At 46.7% G+C, this 22,877-nt stretch overlaps 1 protein-coding gene across 3 annotated transcripts in view; it reads left to right on the top strand.

The window, feature by feature from the left end:
- The window catches only part of UNC45B (unc-45 myosin chaperone B), a 34,375-nt gene continuing 11,498 nt past the window's right edge, over positions 1 to 22,877 (top strand). Inside the window, exons 1-12 of one of the 3 annotated variants that reach the window (XM_008074287.2) lie at positions 1 to 168; positions 715 to 751; positions 1,450 to 1,625; positions 3,183 to 3,272; positions 7,676 to 7,843; positions 8,976 to 9,144; positions 12,734 to 12,904; positions 13,921 to 14,092; positions 15,629 to 15,929; positions 17,163 to 17,257; positions 17,431 to 17,572; positions 18,685 to 18,825. In XM_008074287.2, coding sequence (XP_008072478.1) covers positions 1 to 168; positions 715 to 751; positions 1,450 to 1,625; positions 3,183 to 3,272; positions 7,676 to 7,843; positions 8,976 to 9,144; positions 12,734 to 12,904; positions 13,921 to 14,092; positions 15,629 to 15,929; positions 17,163 to 17,257; positions 17,431 to 17,572; positions 18,685 to 18,825 — 1,830 coding nt within the window. Of the gene's footprint in view, positions 169 to 714; positions 752 to 1,449; positions 1,626 to 3,182; positions 3,273 to 7,675; positions 7,844 to 8,975; positions 9,145 to 12,733; positions 12,905 to 13,920; positions 14,093 to 15,628; positions 15,930 to 17,162; positions 17,258 to 17,430; positions 17,579 to 18,684; positions 18,826 to 22,877 lie in introns of all 3 variants that reach the window. The other 2 variants (XM_008074286.2, XM_008074288.2) reach the window with 2 other exon arrangements.

Raw genomic sequence — 22,877 nt, 5'->3', positions numbered from 1 at the left:
ATGGCAGAGGCGGAAGCAGCGCAGCTGAAGGAGGAGGGGAACCGGCACTTCCAGCTCCAGGACTACAAGGCCGCCACAAAGAGCTACAGCCAGGCCCTGAAGCTGACCAAGGATAAGGACCTGCAGGCCATTCTCTATCGGAACCGGGCAGCCTGTGGCCTGAAGACGGTCTGGGGCAGAGTTAGGCTGGAGCGAGGAGGAGGGACCTCAGGACTGGGTGGCAGGGGTGGGGAGGCAGCTCCCTCGTCCTGATAGAAACTGGCTGTCATCCCAGAGTCTCACCTGGACCCCTCAGGTTGGAGATGGTGCCTCCAACTGCCTGACCCTCTGCTCTGGAGAGACATAAATTCATCTAGCTCAGAATTGACCTAATGTAGGGTGCCTTTCATGTGTTATTTGATAGCATCTTAGTAACCACTCACAAGGTAGTGTTGTCGTCCCATATTGCAGGTAAGAAACTCAAGGCTCAGAGGGCTTAATTAACTTGCCCAAGCTCTTCCAAGTCATAGCAGAGACGGGATTCGAACCTGGATTTATCTGATGCCAAAGCCTGTCCACTTTTCCATGCCCACTGAGAGGCACTCCTGGGCCCCTGACAGCCTGCAGCTCCCCCTAAAAACCCTCTCCCTTCACTCCGGGGATACCTACTTGCTGTCTCTGCACTGAGTCTGCATTAACGGAGTCTCCTTTCCCTTCCCCTTTCCCCTTCCACAGGAGAGCTATGCCCAAGCCGCTTCAGATGCCTCCAGAGGTAAGCCACCCCCACCCCAAGCTTGCCCTCTCATGCCCTCCTCTGCATTCTCTCTGTTGGGGTTTGATCTGGTTGTCATTTTGAGGGAAGAGACAGTGATAGTTTGAAATGAGTTCATAAGGGAGGGAATCAGCCGGAGAAGGGATTGGAAACACCCTGTGAAGAGCAAGTGAGGAAAGCTGCAATATTTAGCCCAGTGAAGACAACTCCCAGGTGGGACGGAGAGCTGCCTTTCAGTGCCTAAAAGACTGTTGCAAGGAAGAAGGATTGGATTTCATCTCAGGGGTTCCAGGGCTGGACTTAAGATAAAAGGGCAATGTTACAGGGAATATATTTCAGGTAGAAAGAGGAAAGGGTCTTCTGTTGGAGCTGCCTGGGTGTGAGAAGGAGGGAGCTCCCCACTGCTGGAGGTATGCAAGTGCCAATTGGATGAGCCCTTGGCCAGGGATCCTATAGCAGAGACTGGAGCATTGGGAATGGGGTGGGATGACCCTTACACCCTCTTCCAACCTTGAGACTCTGTGGATCTACTATCTCCCCAGCAAAGGGGAGGTATGAGCTAGATAGTCCACACGGATGGATAATGTCCAAGTAAGACACAGAGACCCGGCTAGAGCATGGTTCCTGGGGTTGGGGCAGTGGGCGGGGGGTGGTCTGCAGCCTAACCTCCTGAGGTCCTGCCTGTCTCCCCTCGACAGCCATCGACATCAACTCCTCGGACATCAAGGCTCTGTATCGGCGATGCCAGGCACTGGAGCACCTGGGGAAGCTGGACCAGGCCTTCAAGGACGTGCAGCGCTGTGCCACCCTTGAGCCACGGAACCAGAACTTCCAGGAGACGTTGAGAAGGCTCAACACCAGCATTCAGGAGAAGGTGAGGCACTTCCCATAACCCTCGGCTGCCCATCCCCCACACTCATTCCTAGTAGGGATGGATTTGGGAAGTGGGACATCGGGGCAGGGCTGGTACTACCTCTATGCTCTGAGATGGAGACAGCAAGTGGCATGGGCAGGCTCCACAGAACAACTGAGCAGGCACATCTATCTCTGATGTTAGTGTGAGGGCACAAGCCAGCCAGGGCTACAACACGGGCCTTTTACACTCCAGATGAAGGCTTTAAAAATTATAACTGGCTGGGCTTGGTGGCTCAGCCTATAATCCCAGCACTTTGGGAGGCCGAGGAGAGTGGATTGCCTGAGTCTGTGGGTTTGAGATCAGCTTGGGCCACTTGGTGAGACCTTGGCTCTACAATAAACAAATAACAAATTAGCCGGTTATGATAGCGCATGCCTGTAGTTCCAGCTACTTGGAAGGTTGCAGCGGAAAGGTTGCCGGAGCCCAGTAGGACGACGCTGGGGTGGCCGTGAGCGTGCCACTGCACTCGAGCCTGGGCAACAGAGTGAGATTCCAACCCCCCCCAATTATTATAACTTAGTATGTCTGCAACACGACTTTCTTCTCTTTCTAGGTATCCTGAGATATCTGGGAATGGGGGAATGTCGGTGAGGGATACAGGAGAGTCAGGCACCATTCAGAACACGAAATCTTATCTGGGAAAGTGGAGTGGGGTGGGGGGAACCTGGACCAGTGGTGAGAAATCCTGCACCCGAGTTCTGGCTCAGTGGCTAACTTTCTGAGAGACCTCTGGGTGTATTGGTTACCTTTCTGTAAGAGCAGGAGGGTCATTGGGCACTCAGTCCCTTGCCAGGACTCCTATGCATTTGGAGCAGTCCCCTGGTGAGACCACAGCATGCTGTCCAGGGTGCAGACTGGAAGACTGAGGAGAGATCAGAGAAGGGGTAGGCGGAAGAAAGACATCTCCCCACCCCAAGGAAATGAGCCCAGACATAGGCGAAGTGTGGATCAGCAGAACAAAACAGTAGGAGGCACACAAGGAGTTGGCCAGCTGGGGGATGATGGCCAGTTAGATCATTGTATGAAATACTTGGAACTGTGGGTTTGGGGTGGGGAGTGTGAGGGACTAGATACTCAAACGTAATGGTTTGGATTTGCTCGACACAGTACTTGAGAGCTGCTTCAGGTTTCTAAGCCTGGAAGGCATATTTCTGTCTTTGTCCCTATTTAAATGTCTAATAGCGAATTGTTTACTAGACTCTAAAATTAGACTGATAATCTCTTGCCTTCCAAGACTGTGGTGATAACCAAATGGGATTAACAAGTGTAACTAGACGGGAAACTTTGTGGAGCAATGACATGATTTTATTCACCATTTTGTCCCCAGCATCTAGAATAGTGCCCAGACCACCGTATTTATTCAGTAAATGTTTGTTGAATGAATAAACGAATGAATGAATGTGCCAGGGCCCAGAGTAGATACCCTGATATTCATGGAGTTGAACTGAATGTGGCACAGACTGAAATGGTGTGATCCACACTTGCCACCTTCCCCACCGCCTCTTCTCTCCTCAGCTCCGTGTGCAGTTCTCCACAGACTCGAGGGTACAAAAGATGTTTGAGATCCTCTTGGATGAAAACAGTGAGGCTGATAAACGTGAAAAGGTGAGTGCTGGTTGGTGTCATCCAGCTTGCAGAGGGCGCTCTCTGGATCCCCCAGTCTCTGGACAGTAGCACCGCTCTGGGAGTTAGTGGGACTGGGAGACCTATCCTTGAAGAAAGTGAAGGAAAATTGATCAATGGTTAAAAAAACAGAGCATGAACTCTAAGAAGGGCTGGGATTAGGGTGGATCCAATGAGAAGAGCCATGCAGTAGGATTGGATGCTGTCTTCTTTTTTTGAGTTGGGGTCTCACTCTGTTACCCAGGCTGGAGTGCAGTGATGGCATGATCACGGCCCACTACAGACTGGACTTCCTGGGCTTGGGCAATCCTTCCACCTCTGTCATCCCTGCCTGCCCTCCTCCAGCCCCCACTCCCAGCCCCCCCAGGAGCTGGGACTACAGGAGTGCACAGCCATGCCCGGCTAATTTTTTGGATTATTTTTGTAGAGACAAAGTCTCGCTATGTTGCCCAAGTTGTAGGACTTGTCTTTATCTGAGATTTCGTTCATCATGGATTTTTTTGCATTGATTTTTATTTTATTATTTTAATATTAATTAGTATTTAGAGACAAGGTCTCGCTCTGTTGCCCAGGCTGAAGTGCAGTGGCACAATTGGCTCACGGCAGCCTTGGACTCCTGGGCTCAAGGGATCCTCTTGCCTCATCCTTCCAAAGTGCTGGGATTACAGGTGTGAGCCACTTCCCGGCCTGATATATATGTATGTATTTATTTTTGAGTGGGAGGGGTCTCTGTCACTCAGGCTGAGCCTCCTGTGCTCAGGAGATCCTTCTGCCTCAGCATTCCCAGTAGCTGGGACTACATTCCACCATACTCAGCTTTTCTTTCTTTTTTTTTTGGTAGAGACGAGGCTTCACTGTGTTGTCCAGACTCTGATTTTTATCTTTTTTTTTTTTTTTGAGTTGGAGTCTCACTCTGTTGCCCATGCTGGGATGCAGTCGACCTGCTGGGCTCAGGCGACCCTTCCACCTCAGCCTCTCCAAGTTGCCAGAACTACAGGCATGTGCTATCAGGCCCGACTAATTTTTTTTTTTTTTAATTGTAGAGACAAGGTCTCGCCAAGTTGCCTGGGCAGTTCTCGAACTTGCCACCTCAGGTAATCCACGAGCCCGGCCTTTAATTTTTATCTTTAAAAATATTGCAGCCAGGCACAATGGTTTATGCCTGTAATCCCAGCCCTTTGGGAGGCAGAGGTGAAAGGACTGCCTGAGCTCAGGGGTTCGAGAACAGCCCACGCAACTTGGTGAGATCTTTTTTTTTTTTTGAGTTGGAGTCTCACTCTGTCACCCAGACTGGAGTGCAGTGGCCGCTTCCAGCCACCATAGCCTCGACCTGCTGGGCTCTGGAGATCCTTCCGCCTCAGTCTTCCAAGTAGCTGGAATTACAGGCGTGCGCTACCACACCCGGCTCATTTTGATTTATTGTAGAGATGAGGTCTCACCAAGTTGCCCAGGCGGGTCTCAAACCCGCGGGCTCAGGCAATCTACTCACCTCAGCCTCCCAAACGCACGGGATTACAGACTGAGCCACCGAGCCCAGCTGAGATTTTGTCTCTATAATAAATCAAGAAAAATTAGCAGGGCATGGTGGTGTGTGCCTGTAGTTCCAGCTACTTGGAAAGCTGAGTTGGAAGGATCTCCTGAGCCCAGCAGGTTGAGGCTGTGGTGGCTGTGTCACTGTACTCCAGCCTGAGCAACAGAGTGAGACTACGACGAAAAAGTAAATAAAAAAAATTAAAAATAAAAGAAATAAAAAATATTGCATTAAATATTATTTACCTTGATTATTGAGTTTTTTGGTGCCCCTTTAAATTTTGCACCCAAGGCAAGCTCCTCACTTGCCTCACCATAATTTTGGCCCCAAGAAACAAAGACACATTAAAATAATGTCTTCTTTCATTTAAAAACATTGTAAAGAGGCCAAGAAGAAAGGATTGCTTGAGGCCAGGAGTTTGAAACCAGTCTGGGTAGCATGATCTCATCTCACTGGGTGCTGTGGCTCAAACCTATAATACCTGTACTTTGAGAGGCCGAGGCGAGAGGATTGCCTGAGTCCAGGGGTTTGAGGCCAGCCCGGGCAACTTGGTGAAACCTTGTCTCTACAATAAATCAAAAAATTAGCCGAGCCTAGTGACCCGTGCCTGTAGTTCCAGTTACTTGGAAGGTTGAGGTGGAAGGATCATCTAAGCCCAGCAGGTGGAGGCTGTGGTGGCAGTGAGTGTACCACTGCACTCCAGCCTGGATGAAAGAGTGAGACTCCAACTCAAAAAATAAATTAGTAAATAAATAAAAACAATGTAAAGAAGTCATTCTGAAAAATTAAAATGTTTACTGGTATGATCATCTTCTTAACCAAATTTGTTGCGTTTTTCATATTCCCTCCTAGTCCCTCTGTGGAGAAAGAAATTGAATATTTGAGTGTTTTACATTTATAAGAACTTGACAGACGATGCCTGGGGAATTTTTGTTAGTTTTATGGTCAATAAATCCATAAAATATGCAAATATCTTTTATAACAAACTCTTGTGAGGACATAATGAGTCCTTATAGAAAAAAATAACTTTTTTTTGAAAAGCACAAAACCCTGGCCTGGGAGTGATAGTTCCTGTCATGCTTGCCTGAACTCACCCCACCAGCCATCTCCCCAGCATTTCACTCCTTGTCTCTTTGTTTACCTCCTCCTCTCCTCCCACCTTTCAAGATCTCTCAGCCCCAGTTTCTCAGGTCCTGTTTGAGACCTCCTGCACCACATCTGAAACCTTTCAGGGTTCACGTATCTTCAAGTTGGAAGACTTTAGGTGGGACGAGGCTTGGGAATCTTCTAGCTCAGTCTAATTTTACAGATGAGGCATCTGGGGCCCAGAGAGATGCTGTGACTCACCTAAGCTCATACAGCTAGCAGGGAATAGAATCAGAAACCAAGCCCAGGGCTACCCGTCCCATCTAGCACTCTTTCTGTCTACCATCTTCCACCTTCCTGGGAACCCTTACAGCTTTAGATTCTCCTGAACAGGCAAACAAATTAAAAATGCTAAAACTATATTAAAGGAAAAGCTTTAAGGAGATGATTCTCCATGTAAAAACACTTCATTTTTCTCTACCATTTTTCTAGTCCTTCTCCACAAGCAGGCACACACAGCTTTATTTTAACCTAAGTACAATCAAAGTACTTTTTTTGTGTGTGTCAAAATCTCACTCTGTTGCTCAGGCTGGATAGCAGTGACACGCTCAAGGCTCACCGTATCCTCAACCTCCTGGACTCAGGTAATCCTTCCACCTCCTGAGTAGCAGGGACTACTGGCACACCACCACACCTGGCTATGTTTTTAATTTTTTGTAGAGATGAGATTTTTTTTTTTTTTTTTTTGAGTTGGAGTCTTACTCTGTCACCCAGGCTGGAGTGCAATGGCAAACTCATGACCACCGCAACCTCAATCTGCTGGGCTCAAGTGAGCCTTCTGCCTCAGCCTTCCAAGTAGCTGGAACCACAGGTGTGCACCACCATGCCTGGCCAATTTTTAAAAAATTTATTGTAGAGATGAGGTTTCATCAAGTTGTCCAGGCTGGTCTTGAACCCCAGGGCTCAGGCAATCCTCTAGCCTCCGTCTCCCAAAGTAGTGGGATTACAGGTGTGAGCCATTGCTCCCTGCCGAGTATTACAATTTTAGTTCAATTTTTTTCTGTCTTAAAATGTGTATACTTTTTTGGGCACCCTCTGTATATCCACAAATCCTTTGCTATTTCTTCCTTCTTTTTCTTTTTGAGTTGGGGTTTCCCTTTGTCACTCAGGCTGGAGTGCACAATCACAGTTCACCAAAGCCTTGACCTTCAGGGCTCAGGTGATCCTTCTACCTCAACCTCTGGAGTAGCTGGGACTATAAGTGCATGCCACCACACCTGGCTAATTTTTTGATTTATTGTAGAGACGAGGTCTTGCCAAGTTGCCCAGGCTTGTCTCAAACCCCTGGACTCAGGCAATCTTCTCACCTCTGCCTCCCAAAGTGCTGGAATTACAGGCGTGACCCATAGCACCCAGTGAGATGAGATCATGCTACCCAGGCTGGTCTCAAACTCCTGGTTTTAAGCAATCCTTTCTTCTTGGTCTCCCAAAGTGCTGGGATTACAGGCATGAGCCACTACGCCTGGCCAAGTCTTTTTATTTATGATTTTGATGGATACAATAGATTTCATTAAGTTGGTCTTTATGCAAGTTACTTTGTTTCTTCTTTTGACTTATGTTCTTGGGCTGTGTTTTCAGGAGTAGGACTGTAAGAGGAGAGAATAGAAAGGTGTTCTGAAGACCTAGTCTTTGCCAGCTCTTGGCTCATGGTCAATACCTGAGCAGCCATGCCTCCCTTATGACCCTCATTGCTCCTTCCCTCCTTCAGGCTGCCAACAACCTCATTGTCCTAGGCCGTGAGGAAGCAGGGGCTGAGAAGATCTTCCAGAACAACGGAGTGTTCCTGCTGCTGCAGCTTCTGGATACTAAGAGACCTGAGCTGGTGCTGGCTGCAGTGCGGACCCTGTCGGGCATGTGCAGTGGCCACCGAGCCAGGGTGAGGGCCCGACTGTTGGGCATGTGGAGTGGATAGCTGCCTTTCCAAGGATCTGCAGGGTGACCTGTGTCCAGGGCTGGGGCTAGCATCAACAGAACCTGATACAAAGTCTAAAGAATGTTCCAATTTTTTTCTTTCTTTGAACTGGACGTGGGTTTGACTAAGCAAAGATAAGATTTTTTTTTTTTAGTTGGGGGTCTCACTCTAGAGTGTAGTGGCACAATCATGGCTCACTGCAGCCTTGAACTCCTGAACTCAAGTGATCCTCCCACCTCAGTTTCCCAAGTAGCTGGGACTATAGGCACCACACTGAGCTAATTTTTAAATTTTTTTGTGTGTGGAGACAAGACCTCACTCTATTGCCCAGGTTGATCTCAAACTCCTGGGCTCAAGCAATCACTCCACCTCAGCCTCCCAAAATCCTGGAATTACAGCCATTAGTCACCATCCCTGGTCCAAAGATAAGATTTGTTTTTTTTTGAGTTGTGTCTCACTCTGTCACTCAGACTGGAGTGCAGTGGCCCCTCCCAGCCACCGCAGCCTCAACCTGCTGGGCTCCGGCGATCCTTCCGCCTCAGCCTTCCAAGTAGCTGGAACTACAGGCGTGCGCTACCACACCCGGCTAATTTTTGATTTATTGTAGAGATGAGGTCTCGCCAAGTTGCCCATGTGGGTCTCAAACCCGCAGGCTCAGGCAATCCACTCACTTTGGCCTCCCAAAGCTCTGGAATTACAGGCTGGGCCACTGAACCTGGCCAAGATAAGATTTTTAAGAGTGATTTGTGAGGAAGAGCTGAATGCAAAGACATTTTAACATTGATCATGCTAAGTCTTTGAAACCCAGTGCTATTTTACACTTACAGCACAACTATATGTGGTCTTGCCACATTGCAAGTGCTCAACAGGCCCATGTGGCAAGTGTTGTAAATGGCACAGCTCTGACCTTTTTGGAAATGGGTATGGTTTACGTCCAGACCTTTCCAGGACTGGGAGCCCCTTGAGGCTTTGGCTGCCCGGGCTTATTTCCCTGCTGCATGGGGTGAGGCGGGGGCAGTTATCACCTATCCTCTAAACTTGGTGGCAGGTGGAAGGGAGGCAGCGCAGCTGATCATGGTTCTTGCTGGGGGTCTAGGCCACAGTGATCCTGCACGCAGTGCGGATTGACCGAATCTGTAGCCTCTTGGCTGTGGAGAATGAGGAGATGTCTCTGGCCGTCTGCAACCTTCTCCAAGTCATCATTGACTCCCTGTCTGGGGAGGACAAGCGGGAGCATCGAGGGAAGGAGGAGGCCCTGGTTCTAGGTAGGAGAAGTTTTTCAATTTTGGTTCAAGAGGCTGGGGAGAGGAAGAGTCAGTCATCACCTCAGACTGGGCATTCGCTGTACATGGAGGTGGCTTGGTTTTATGTTAGCATATATTTTCTGATGATAAAAGTTACACAGGCATAGCAGTAGTGTTCACAGTAGCCAAAAGATGGAAATGACCCAGTGTCCACAGGCAGATGACTGGAGAAGCAAAATGTAGTACATACACACAATGGAATATTCCTAAAAAAGGAAGAAAATCCTGACACACGCTACCACGTAGATGAACACTGGGGACCTTATGTTAATGAAATCAGGCAGTCACAAAAAGACCGATGCTGCATGAGTCCACTCATATGAGGTGCTTAGAGCAGTCAAATTCATGGAGATGGAAAGTAGGATGGTGTTTGTCAGGGGCTAGAGGAGGGGAAATGGGGAGTTATCGTTTAATGGGAATAGAATTTCAGTTTTGCAAGATGAAAAACAGCTCTGTGGAGGGACAGTGATGATAGTTGCACAACAGTGTGGATATACTTAATGCCATGGAACTGTACACTAGAAATGGTGAAAATGGTAAATTTTATGGTATGTAAATTTTACCACAATTTAATAAAAGTGACAGAGGCTTCCTAGAAAAATATAGAACTATGTAAAAATGATAAACAACAACAATAATAACAAAATCTGCAGCCTCCCATTCAGCTACCCATCACCACTGAGCATACTCTTCCTGTCTTTTCTCTCTTTTTTTTTTGAGTAGGAGTCTCACTGTCACCCAGGCTAGAGTGCAGTGGCACGCTCACGGCCACCCCAGCCTCGACCTGCTGGGCTCAGGTGATTCTTTCACCTCAGTCTTCCAAGTAGCTGGAACCACAGGCATGCACCACCATGCCTGGCTACTTTTTAAAAAAAAATTTATTGTGGAGATGAGATTTCGCGACATTGCCCAGGCTGGTCTCGAACCCCTTATCTCCACCTCCCAAAGTGCTGGGATTACAGGTGTGAATCACTGAGCCCGGCTCCTTTCCTGTCTTTTTTTTATCCATCCATAGATATTTATCTATTTGACAAAGTTGGAATTCTGCTATGGAGAGTTTTATGTTTTCCTTCCCTGAGCATTATATTAATATTGCATACCATTTCATGGTCTTAAAAAGGATTCCTTTAGTCTTAGTAATTAATTTTACATTTGTCTCCCACATATATGCACATACAGATTCATACTTCCTCCTGCATGTTCAGGTCCTAGGCATCAGTTTAGAAGCTCCTAGTCTGGCTAGGAGGGTCACACAGGCGCGTTCACTCAGAAAACTTTGTTTTAGATAATTTCATAATTCTTCCCTTTTATAGCTATATCAAAATTCACCAACCAGCTCTATATTATTGAAGACTTAATGTATGTATGTATGTATGTATGTATGTATTATGTGGTCTTACTCTGTCACTCAGACTGGGTGAAGGTGCAGTGGTGCTATCATAACTCACTGTACCCTCGAATTCCAAGGCTCAAGTGATCCTCTTGCCTCAGCTAGGAGGCATGTGCCATCATACCTAGCTAATTTTTTGTGTTTTTGGTAGACATGCCTTCCCATGTTGCACAGGCTAGTCTCCATCTCCTAGCCTCAAGTGGTCCTCCTTCCCCACTCCCAAATCGCTGTAATTACAGACATGAGCCAGAGTATACCCAGCCAATTTTGGAGATTTAGATTGTTTCCAATTTGCAAACTCATACAAAACTCTTCAGTAGCCTTTAAAAAAAAAAATCTATGTTTGCATTTGAAAGGTCCCATTTTAACACATTCTCACCAGATTTGAAGAATACTGTCATTCTTAAACATTTTTTTCTATTCAGTAGATAAAAATTATCTTGTTTGAATCAAAATAAATTACTAGTGAGATTGATCTTTTTTCTTTATCGTTATTAGCCATTTGGATTTCTTTGTCTTTGGATGGTTTGTTCACGCTGTTACCTATTTTTTTCTTTTCTTTTTTGAGTTGGAGTCTCACTCTGCCACCCAGACTGGAGTGCAGTGGCACGCTCCCAGCCACCGAAGCCTCAACCTGCTGGGCTCTGGCGATCCTTCCGCCTCAGGCTTCCATGTAGCCGGAACTATAGGCGCGCGCTACCACGCCCAGCTAATTTTTGATTTCTTGTAGAGTTGAGATCTCGCCAAGTTGCCTGGGTGGATCTTGAGCCCGCGGGCTCAGGCAATCCACTCACCGCGGCCTCCCAAAGTGCTGGGATTACAGGCTGAGCCACCAAGTCTAGCCTCTATTTTTTCTCTTGGAATATAAATGTTTTTCTTATTTGTTCATAAAAGTTCATTATAGATTAATAATATTAACCTGTTGGAGTCCTGGATTCCTGATGTGGCTCTGATTGTAGTGGTCAGCTAGTCACTTTTTTTTTTTTTCGTTGAAATCTCACTCCGTCACCCTGGCTGAGGTACAGTGTTACGCTCATGACCACCCCAGTGTCACCCCCATGATCCTTCCATCTCAGTCTTCCAAGTAGCCAGAACTACAGGCACACTTTTTCCCCCCCTGAGCTAGAGTTTTTGAAAGATTCAGAATGATCCCACTGGTGGTGAACTGGAAATGTTGGCTAGGAAACCTCCATTTTTTTCTCCTTGTGGCCTCTCTAGTGGCCAGCTTCTAAGTAATATGGTGACTGAATTCTAAATGGACAAGCCCCAATGTGCTTTTTAAGTCTCAGGTTGTGCCTGAGTCTTCCATGATTTCCTTGGGTTGGATATTTCTGCTACAAAATTCTTCCACATATTGATTTCAAATCCATCTTCTTGTAGCTTCCATCCAGCTCTGGTCCTGATTCTGCCCTCTGGAGTCTCACAGAAATGTCTGTTATCTCACCCTCATGACATACCCTTGACTGGAAACAACCTGTCAAAAATCCACTTATGTCCTTCCTCCTCCAGGTTATGAAGCCCCATTCTTTTATCAGTTATGTACCTGACATGATTTGGAGATCTTTGCTTTTTTGCCTGCATATCTGGCCTTGGACTCCATCCTAGAATGAGAAAAAAAAGCCTCTAAGTTTCAGGGAGGTCGGACAGGGCAAAATCAGAACAAGACATTTGCCTTTCAAGATCCACCAGCGAGCAGGAGATCCTGGCAACAAATGTAGAAGTATGAATTCAGGCTCCCAGCATGCCCAAAGCTGTAGGGAGTGAAATGTCTATAAGGAGTATAAACTCTCTTTATGAAAAACAGTTTATTAGGCCAGTTTATTAAAAACAACATAATGCATCCCTGGATGCCTGTCAGTCATTTCTGGGAGTGAAGAACTTTCTAAGAACCCAGACTATTCAAGGATGAAATGAAATGAATTTCTACTGTTGTAGAAATGAGAGTTCAGGGTGGTTGGATGACCTCTTGGGGGTGTTGTTTAGGGGCTTCCCTCCCTTTTTTGGGAGTAAGATGGGCAATACTGTACTCTCCTGGGAAATCCACATATCCAGGAAGTGATGGATCCATATTTCCAGAGTCTAGAAGCCTCTGCCATTCCTGGTCCCGTATATCTCAGATGTCCTACTCCTCTCTCTTTCCCCTGTCCTCTTGCTCCTCAGACACCAAGAAGGACCTGAAGCAGATCACCAGCCACCTGCTCGACATGCTGGTCAGTAAGAAGGTGTCTGGCCAGGGCAGGGATCAGGCGCTGAACCTGCTCAATAAGAACGTCCCCAGGAAAGACCTTGCCATTCACGACAACTCGCGCACCATCTACGTGGTGGATAACGGTGAGGACATGGGAGGGTTTGGGGCTCACTCAAGCCTTTGAAGTGGGCACCAACGTACCTTGCTCTGAGCACAAAGTGGAAGAGGCCAGAGTCTTCAATCCCAATCAAAAATGCGTGAAAAGGCATTAGCAAGTTCAAGGCCATCAGTGGCAGGTGAAGGTGTAGGCCAAGGTTCTGAATTCCTAAACACACCCAGAAAGTGCCCAAACCCACCCCAGACTAACTGGGTGGAGTTACCTGAAAAATAGGGGCATGTGTCAAAAACAAACAGGACTCCACCAACCGTGGGATAAAATTCCAGAAGTCTCTTAAGTCCTTCCTTCTCCAGGTTAGCACAGACCCCACAGGTTGAGGGCTCAGTCCCACGAGGACTGCCCCCTTTCAAATGCCAGCTGCAAGTCCAGGTTGCCACCTGTGCTTCTGACTGGCCAACTATAAATTATAAGTCCCCACGATCCCCTCCTTCAGGTTCTATAACTTGCTAGAATGGCTCATGGTTGGTGAAATACTTTACAGGTCTTCTAGAAGGGAGAAAATGACGTCAAGTAAGTTTTATATAAAGCACAATAAAAGTGTTTTAGCAGATATTCACTTAATCTGTCAGCTCCAGGGTGCTACCCCTCTCCTAAATCAATTTCTTTAATTGTTCAGGAATCATACCTGTGGCTTTAAAATCTGCTATGGTAAATTCTCCCAAAGGTTTTATGATATATAGACTATACCTTGTTCTGAAAGGTTCAGATCAGCTTGAAATTTATTATCTTTTGATATTACACTTCCCTAGTTTGATTTTCACAGATCTCAGCAAGATACACGTGCAAGTGCTTCTAGAGGGAGGTAAATTGGTCAAGGTCAGGGTAGAACCAGGGTGTCTTGACCCCAATCTAGTGTCCCTCACTCTGGATAGTGCCCATGTGCTGCCTACGACAGGGCTGGAATGAAACTGGTGACAAGACATCACCGAGCAGGCAATGTGTTTGTGAGGAATCTCATGTTTACCTCTGTCTACCCCGTAGGCCTGAGGAAGATCCTGAAGGTCGTGGGGCAGGTTCCAGATCTGTCGTCCTGCCTGCCCCTGACCGATAACACCTGCATGCTGGCCTCTATCCTCATCAACAAGCTTTATGATGACCTGCGCTGTGACCCGGAACGTGATCACTTTCGCAAGATCTGCGAGGAATATATCACGTAAGTTTCCTGCAGGCCTCACAGGGTGGGGCTTTGTATATGTTAACTATGGTTGTGTAAAAAAGTATTCCAAAATTCAGTGACTTGAAGCAACATCCAGTCTCTAACACATATTCTTTTTCTAAAAAACCCTTTAAAATGCATAAGCTATCCTCAGCTCCTGGATTTGCTAACTCCTGTTCCATCCCACAGCTTCTACTTACCCCTGCCCTTGGTTCACTTAAAGCTCCCCATGGCTTCTCTGTCTTTCTCTATCTCCACTTCTGCTTTGCCTGCTGATTAAATGAAGTCCCTCATGAAGTCCCAAATTGAGTTCCAGTAACCCAGAGAGTCCTTGTTGGGCTTTTTGATTGAGGTCCCTTTCTGGTCATCTTGTGGAATGCTGAGTATGGGGCTCACTGCCTTCATCAAATGGTGCCCAACGTGGCCCCAGCAAGGGTGAAATGCACTTTGCTTCATCAGGGGCAGAGCCTGTGAGGAGGCTCAGGCGCCAGCTCAAAGAGCACACCCCAACTAGTTATGAAAGACACTGTGTTCTCCGGGCACTGGGTGGAGAGATGAGGCACAGGACATGGAAGCTGGGGAAGGAGGGCTCTCAGAACTTCCAAAGCCAACTCCTCTCCCAAGAAGGACTTGCGCAAGATCTCCCAGCATTCAGAGGCAGATAAGGAACCAAAGCACAGGTCTGGGACTCTTGGTGTGGGGTTTTCCTGACCAGTCCATGCCACCTTCTTTCACTGATGCGGATCTGCATTTCTGCTGTGCACATCTATCCCGATTCTCTGCACTGAACCAACCTGAGCAGATCAAAGAAACAGCAGAAGGCATGTCCCCTCTGCCATCCCCACGCAGAGACTCTCCCCTAGAGTAGATTCTGAAAACAAGGCAGAACCTTCCTGGATATCTAGCCCACACCCTCAGTGACAGGGGAAGGGACTGAGATCAGATCACCAGAAGAGAGTGGCTGGCCCCGGCCACGTTGCAGAGCAATACGAGGCCCTTTTGAGTTGTTATAGCTGTTGGAAAGTCTGTTGACTGACAGTGTTCAGCTGTCACCTCTCCTTGGGACTTGCCTTCTCATCCTTCCCAGGGCAGCCTGTACCCAAAGACTCATCTCAGCTTGGAGAAACTCTGGAGGGTGCCCCAGCTCCAGAACTCTTCATGGGCTAAGACTTTGTGGTGACTGCATTGCAGCCCAATGCCTTCTTCTGCTCAGTTCTGTATCTTTCTCTTCCCAAGAGTTCTGTCTAATAAACTTTCTGCATGCCAATCTCCGAGTCAGCATGGGCTTCCTAGGGGGCACATCCAGTGACGCATCTTTTGTGTCACTTATCCTCATCACAACTCTGAGAAGTAGTTGTACTATTCTCAGTTTACAGGAGCTGAGGTGCAGAGAGGTTCAGTTAACTGGCCAGGTGTCACATAGCACATGAGAGGTGGAGTTGGGATAAAAATCCAAATCAGTCTGCCTCCAGATTTCACACTTTTCCCACCCCTTTGGGCCCGTTCTCTTGACCACCCTGCCTTCTGTTTTAGGGGCAAGTTTGACCCCCAGGACATGGACAAGAATTTGAATGCCATCCAGACAGTGTCAGGAATCCTGCAGGGCCCCTTTGACCTGGGCAACCAGTTGCTGGGCCTGAAAGGTGTCATGGAGATGATGGTGGCTCTGTGTGGCTCGGAGCGTGAGGTGGACCAACTGGTGGCCGTGGAGGCCCTCATCCATGCCTCCACCAAGCTCAGTCGTGCCACCTTCATCATCACCAATGGCGTATCGATGCTCAAACAAATCTACAAGACCACCAAAAATGAAAAGATCAAGATCCGCACGCTGGTGGTGAGTGGGAGCGATTACCACCCACCTACCTGGCTCCAGATGCCATGGCAGGTGCCAGGGACACCAGGATGAATGAGTCGAGGCCCTTGTCCTTGGGAAACAATGTGTGAGGGGGTACCAGACCCACCCATAGGCTCCTGCAGAATGGGGCCATCTGTGGGGCCTATGAGGATAGAGGATCAGAGTGGCGGGCCCACTATTTAACAAAGAACATTCACCTCCCTGCTTACAAATGACACTGACGCGATGAGCTTGCGTCCAGAATGCATTTTCAGAGCAAATTTCAAAAAGTTTGTTTCCTTAATAAGTTTCTCTGTGGCATAGTTAAACCCATTTTATTTTTTCCACTCTCATTTTATTGAAATTATTTTTATTGATCTTTTCTTTTTCTTGTAAACAGTTACATTGACGATTTGAGCCATTGATTTGGTTTTTTGTTTATATCAATTTTTTTGTTCTCTTTTTTTCCGAGTTGGAGTCTCACTCTTTCGCCCAGACTGGAGTGCAGTGGCAGGCTCCCAGCCACCGCAGCCTCGACCTGCTGGGCTCTGGCGATCCTTCCGCCTCAGCCTTCCAAGTAGCTGGAACTACAGGCGCGTGCTACCACGCCCGGCTAATTTTTTGATTTATAGTAGAGTTGAGGTCTCGCCAAGTTGCCCAGGCGGGCCTTGAACCCGTGGGCTCAGGCAATCCATTCACCTCGGCCTCCCAAAGCGTGGGATTATAGGCTGAGCCACCAAACCCAACCTATAACAATTTTTTAAAAAACTAATTTTAGCTTCTGCCATTGTGAGTTTTCTCTTATGGAAGACTCCCCCCCACCCAAGAAGGGTCCAATTTTCTCTAGGTCAAATGTGCATCTGAATCTGTTATCCACAAGAGATGGATAACAGATTTCTCTGCCAGTTTTTGTGCCATAGCAAGACTTACAATTGTAGTTTCAGATACAGTTAGCATGGTCTTTTACTGATTTTTCAAAAATGCTGGGCACAAAACATTTTGAATCAAACATTTTGGGGGAAAGCAGGCAGAATAAGAACCTGCAGCTTCTTGGGCACCTACCCTAACCAAGAAGCATCAGGGAAGGCATTTTAGAAGAGGTGACACAGAGGTGTATCCAGGCAAGGAAAGAGGGTGAAGTGTTCTGGCCACAGGGCACTGTTTGTACAAGTCATCGTCCCTAAGCCTTGGTGTCTCTGATCCTGCGTGTCCACTGTCTTCGCTCCTCCACAGGGACTCTGTAAGCTCGGCTCTGCAGGTGGCACAGACTACGGTCTCAGGCAGTTTGCGGAAGGATCGACAGAGAAACTGGCCAAACAGTGTCGCAAGTAAGGGGGCTTCATTTCCCAGGTCCTCCATCTCCTCATGGGCTTCCATGTAGAGGTCTCTTTGGGCGCCAGAGAGTGAAAGGGGCCTTGGCCATTGTCCACTACCCTGAAATCGCTTCACCCTCTTGACCTGAGCCCTGACATCCTTCTCAGCAATGCTCCCCCCATTCCAGGTGGCTGTGCAATGCGGCCATAGACACGCGGACCCGGCGCTGGGCAGTGGAGGGCCTGGCCTACCTCACACTGGACGCTGATGTGAAGGATGACTTTGTCCAGGACATTCCTGCCCTGCAGGCCATGTTTGAGCTGGCCAAGGCAAGTGTGGAGTCTGCCTTGATTGCTAACCTCTGGAAAGGTCTTCTGGGTCCAGACCCACAGAGAATGAACCCCTGTGTACTTGTCCTGGCTCTACCCCCATCCCCCAGTGTAAACCTGGATTGGTCATTTCCCTCTTTCTGGCCCTCATTTTACCTGAGTGTTAAATGGACTCATGACTCTTCAGACCTTCCAGGCAGTGGGAGAATGAACAAAAGGGCAGTACATTTTTTCTGGGGCCCCCTAGAAGTGAGGTCTCATGGGACAAGAGGCAGTGTCTAGCCTCTCTGGATGGCATCCTCTTCCTCCTAGCCCCTCCCAGATTCTTCTCCTCCTTTGCTGGGCCACCTCCCTGGCTCCTTTTTACCAGTAGGGGAGGAAATATGGGAGGGATTTCCACCAGGGCTGGACCAAAGGCTATCCAGCTCCCACACCATCCCCACCTCAGTTGGATGGGAAAGTGTTAGACTGGGCTTTTTATTTTTTATGTTTTTTTCTTTATTTCTTTTGTTTTGTTTTAGTCAGGGATCTCACTCTGTTGCGTGAGCTAGAGTGCAGTAATACAATCACAGTAACACAATCACAGCATCACAGCTCACTGCAGCCTGGACCTCCTGGGCTCAGGCGATCCTTCTGCCTCAGCCTCCCGAGTAGCTGAAACTACAAACTCATGCTACCATGCCTGGCTATTTTATTTTATTTTTTTACTGTTTTGTAGAGTCGAGGTCTTGCTATTTTGCCCAGGCTGGTCTCAAACTCCTAGGCTCAAATGACCCTCCCACCTTCACCTGTGTGCGGGGAATACAGGTGTGAGCCACTGCACCAGGCTGACTTTGTGGGCTTTTGAAAGAGCCACAAAGCAGGGAGCTTTGGGAGAAGACTCCTACTCATATACTCAAAGGTACTGTTGAGGGTGCAGGAGACATTTCTGCTTATACTTTATAGCAGAGCTGTTCTTCTCCTTCTGTGCTGCTGTATTTTCCCAGGATGGGCCCCACTGCCCACACTCCTCCCTAGCCAACTTGGGGCCATATGAGGGAGTGCCCTGGAAACAGAGGTTGGTCCTAAGGTTTCCTTTTCTGCCTTCTCCCTCCCCCACCCTGTGTCTCCAGACCAGTGACAAGACCATCCTGTACTCGGTGGCCACCACCCTGGTGAACTGCACCAACAGCTACGATGTCAAAGAGGTCATCCCGGAGCTCGTCCAGCTCGCCAAGTTCTCCAAGCAGCACGTGCCCGAGGAGCACCCCAAGGTGGGGATGGGGATGGCCCTGGAGGGGTCTGTGCCACCAGGCCTCCAAAGGAGATGGAACAGAAAAAAAGAGCGGTGTTGCTTGCTGCGCGGTGTGTGGGATGAGTTAGGATGAGAGATAAATCGAAGATGATAGTGGGAAATTTCCCCAACAGGTGGCGCTCCTGCTTTTCTTTGTTTCAATTTTCTATTTTATTTATTTATTTTTGCAGTTTTCAAATAAAATTTATTAGCGAGAAAAAGATTAAAAGGAAGAAGGAAGATTCATGGCAGAAAGACCTGTGATGAACAAGTTTTTCAAAGAAGAAAACCACGCTTTTGCTCTCAACTCCAAACTAGATATAGCTCCTAGTTATTGCTTTGCTAATGGATGGAGTCCAGGTAACTGGCTCCAGAGAGATTAACATCTCTGGGTTCCTGATGGGAGGAGACAAGGGGAAAGGTCTTTTCCTGGTCATACTGTTTCCCTGCAGGAGACCTGCCAGATGTTTCCAATCCCAATTTTCTATCTTAAAAAAAAAAATTATTTTAAAAATGTGGGATACAATTCAGGGTTAAGTATATAAATGTTCGTTATGAAGGTACCCTTGTTGATGAGGTGTGCCCCCCACCTTCCCCTGCAGAATCCCACTACTGCCAACCCCTACCACCCCCCAATCCAGGGCAATTTCCTACTATTGACAATCCTTTTCTTACAGTATTACAGTAATTATTCAAGGTCTACTTATGAGTGAGTACATGTGATACTCAGTTCTTTGTTTCTGTGATAGACCACTCAGTATTATAGACTCTAAGTTCATCCAAGTTGCTGTGACGTTCATAATTTTGTCCTTATTTGTGGTTGCGTAATATTCCTTCGTGTATATATACTACATTTTTTTTTTACCCAATCTTCTTCCAATGGGTAGCATGGCTAGTTCCATGTTTTTTCCATGTTTTGCTATACCTGCGTGTGCAGCTATCTTTTTCATAGAGTGATTTGAGTTTCTCCAGGTATATTCCCAATAAGGGGATTGCGGGGTCCTATGGGAGGTTGATTTTTAGACTTTTTGGGAATCTCCAAACTGTTTTGCACAGAGGTTGTACTAGTTTACACTCCCACCAACAGCATAGAAGTGGTCCCTTTTCCCCACATCCTCTCCAACATCTGTTGTTTTTTCAGTTATTTATGGCGATCCTGACTGGAGTTAGGTGGTATCTCAGTGTGCTTTTAACTTGCATTTCTTTGATGACTAGTAAGGCTGAGCATTTTTTCACATATCTGTTGGCTGCTTTTATGTCTTCTTTTGAGAAGTGCCTATTCATATCTTTTGCCCACTTTGTAAGGGGGCTGTTTGTTTTTTTCTTTTTGGCACCTTTGAGTTCCTTGTAGATCCTAGTTGTTAGGCCTTTGTCAGACATGGAGTTGGCAAATATTTTATTTCCAGTCTGTGGGCTGTCTCCCTGATCTCTCGATGGTTTCTTTGACTTTGCAGAAGCTTGTCAGTTTGATGAGGTTCCACTTGTCTATTTTATCTCTTGTGGCATGGGCACTTAGGGTTTTGATCAGGAATTGACTGCCAGTTCCAATTTCCATAAGGGTGTCTCCTGCATTTTCTAAGGTTCTTATAGTTTTAGGTTTTATGTTTAGGTCTTTGAAACATTTAAAATTAACTTTTGTGTATGGTGATAGGCAGAAGTCTTGTTTTAATCTTCTGCATGTGGTCAGCAAGTTTTCCCCGATTTTCTTTCTTAAGGTGGTGGTGCAAACAATTTAATCTGAGAAAATAGGGCCATGATGAATATTTTGCAATGTATGTGGTTGTAAGACAATTTTATTTCATGTTCTAAACACTTGTAAAATTTTGATTTTCTGGGTTATCTGGATCTTATGAGTGCTAAGCAGGAATAATGAGAGGAGGAGGGATGAGGTCAGCTTTAGCCCAGGTGTCTCAAAATACCGTAGGGACCTCCCTAATGATTCCCTGCACACAAAGATATTATTTGTATGTGATTTGCATATGAATGTATATACAAAGACATTCTCAGCCAGTAAAATAATTTAGACTTTTAAAAAATGATCAAATTAATATAACCATGCTGCAAAACAAATGAAAATGTAGAGAAAAAGAAATAACCACCCACAATGACATCATTTCCACATGATGGCATTTTGATGTGTTAGGCTACCTACCAGAGGCTTTTTTTCTATGCATTTTTTTCATAGAATGTCGTTATTAATTTGTGTCTGATTTTGGAAACATACTTTACAAGGGGGGACATCCCCCAAAAAACAGAATTATTTTTTGGAGGGCAGACCCCTTGTAGTACAGGCTTCCCACACTAGGTAAATGTTTCAGGAACCCATCAGCATCAGTGTACCAACTAGTGTTGTTATGAGAGGCTATGTTCAGCTCCAGTGAATTTTTTTGGAAATTCTTTCTATGTGTTTGTCCATTTCATGATGAGTGATTTACATAAACAACCTGTCCACACTGTGATGAGTATCAGCAGTTTTTGATCAAAAACAGCACGATCCCCATGCCACACTCTCCCTCTTCACTGGCCCCGAGCAACTTTTATTGTTTCCTTGGATGAAAGCAGTCCTCAACCTGGGCTTGGTGGCTCAGCCTGTAATCCCGTGCTTTGGGAGGCTGAGGTGAGTGTATTGCCTGAGCCCGCGGGTTTGAGACCCACCTGGGCAACTTGGCGAGACCTCATCTCTACAATAAATCAAAAAATTAGCCGGGTGTGGTAGCACATGCCTGTAGTTCCAGCTACTTGGAAGGCTGAGGCGGAAGGATCACCTCACTCTGTCTGGGCGACAGAGTGAGATTCCAACTCAAAAAAAAAAAAAAAAGAAAACAGTCCTCAAAGGGCAACATTTTGCTGATGTGGAAGAGGTAGAACAAAAACAACAGAAGCACTAAAAGGCATCAACATCCATGAGTTGTGCATTGGAAAAAGTATTGAGCAGTGGAAAAAGTATCTTAATAGGTGTATTGCATCAAATGAGTACTTTGAAGGTGACCGAGGTTTAAACATGTAAGAATAAATACACAATTTTTTATAAATAAATTTCAAGGTTTTTTTTTTGGTCTTCCCTTGATGCATTTTCTAGATTACCATCTCATTCTCAAAATCGTTTTTAAAAGCTGTGTAGCATTTCATCCCAGCCAGGGTGCAGAGCATGTTCTGTGGCTGTGAGGTCCGAGTGTGGCTTCCAGAGATTGCCTGTGATTGTCAGCCTCTCGCCCCCACGCCCCACCCCCCCACTCCCGCCTCCAAGGATTGTCTGTAGGGACTATTCAACTCTGGGTTAGCTTTGGGTTTCCAGCAAAGCCCAGTCCATCAGTGGGCAGTTTCATCTACTACACCCTTTCACTCCTGCCTGTATCCTCTCCATACCCTGACCCCAAACCAAACTTTTTGCAAGAATACCAACATATGGTAATCTAGCGTTTTAGATGATCTTTTTAACAATTTCACTCCTCTGTGAATGACAGCATCTTTGAGGTTGATTTTCTTATGGTATCTGCTCCTCAGACTCTGTACTGGGAGTAGGGAGGGCAAGGCAGAGGAGAGTCACAGGCAGCCGCAGAACGTGCTGTATGCCCCTTGGTAGTTATTTGGGCAAAGGTAAGCTGGAGAAGTGTATTAGCTTCTTATTGCTTCTGGAGCACATGACCTTGAACAATATAACTTTAAAAATCTTGTAGTTCTGAAGGTCAGAAATCCTAAAATCAGTCTCATAGGGGTAAAGTCAGGGTGTCAGCAGGGCTGGTTCCTCAGGAGGCTCCAGGGGAGAATCTGTTTTCTTGCCTTCTTCACTTCTAGAGGCCTCTACATTGCTTGGCTCATGGCCCTGAATCACTCCAATCTCCTGCTTGAATTCTATGGTCACATCTCCTAAATACTAATGCTGAACTTCCTGCCTCCCTCTTATAAAGACCCTTGTGATTATATTGGGCCCACCTAGATAATTCAGAATTATCTCTCCATCTCAAGATCCTTGACTTAATCACATTAGCTAAGTCCCTTTTGCTTTTTTTTTTTTTAATTATTTATTTTGAT

Source organism: Carlito syrichta, unplaced genomic scaffold, assembly GCF_000164805.1.
Source record: "Carlito syrichta isolate Samal-C Ts95f unplaced genomic scaffold, Tarsius_syrichta-2.0.1 Scaffold316387, whole genome shotgun sequence".
Lineage (NCBI taxonomy): Eukaryota > Metazoa > Chordata > Mammalia > Primates > Tarsiidae > Carlito > Carlito syrichta.
Note: the sequence above shows the minus strand (reverse complement) of the source record. Positions and strands in the feature narration are given on the sequence as shown.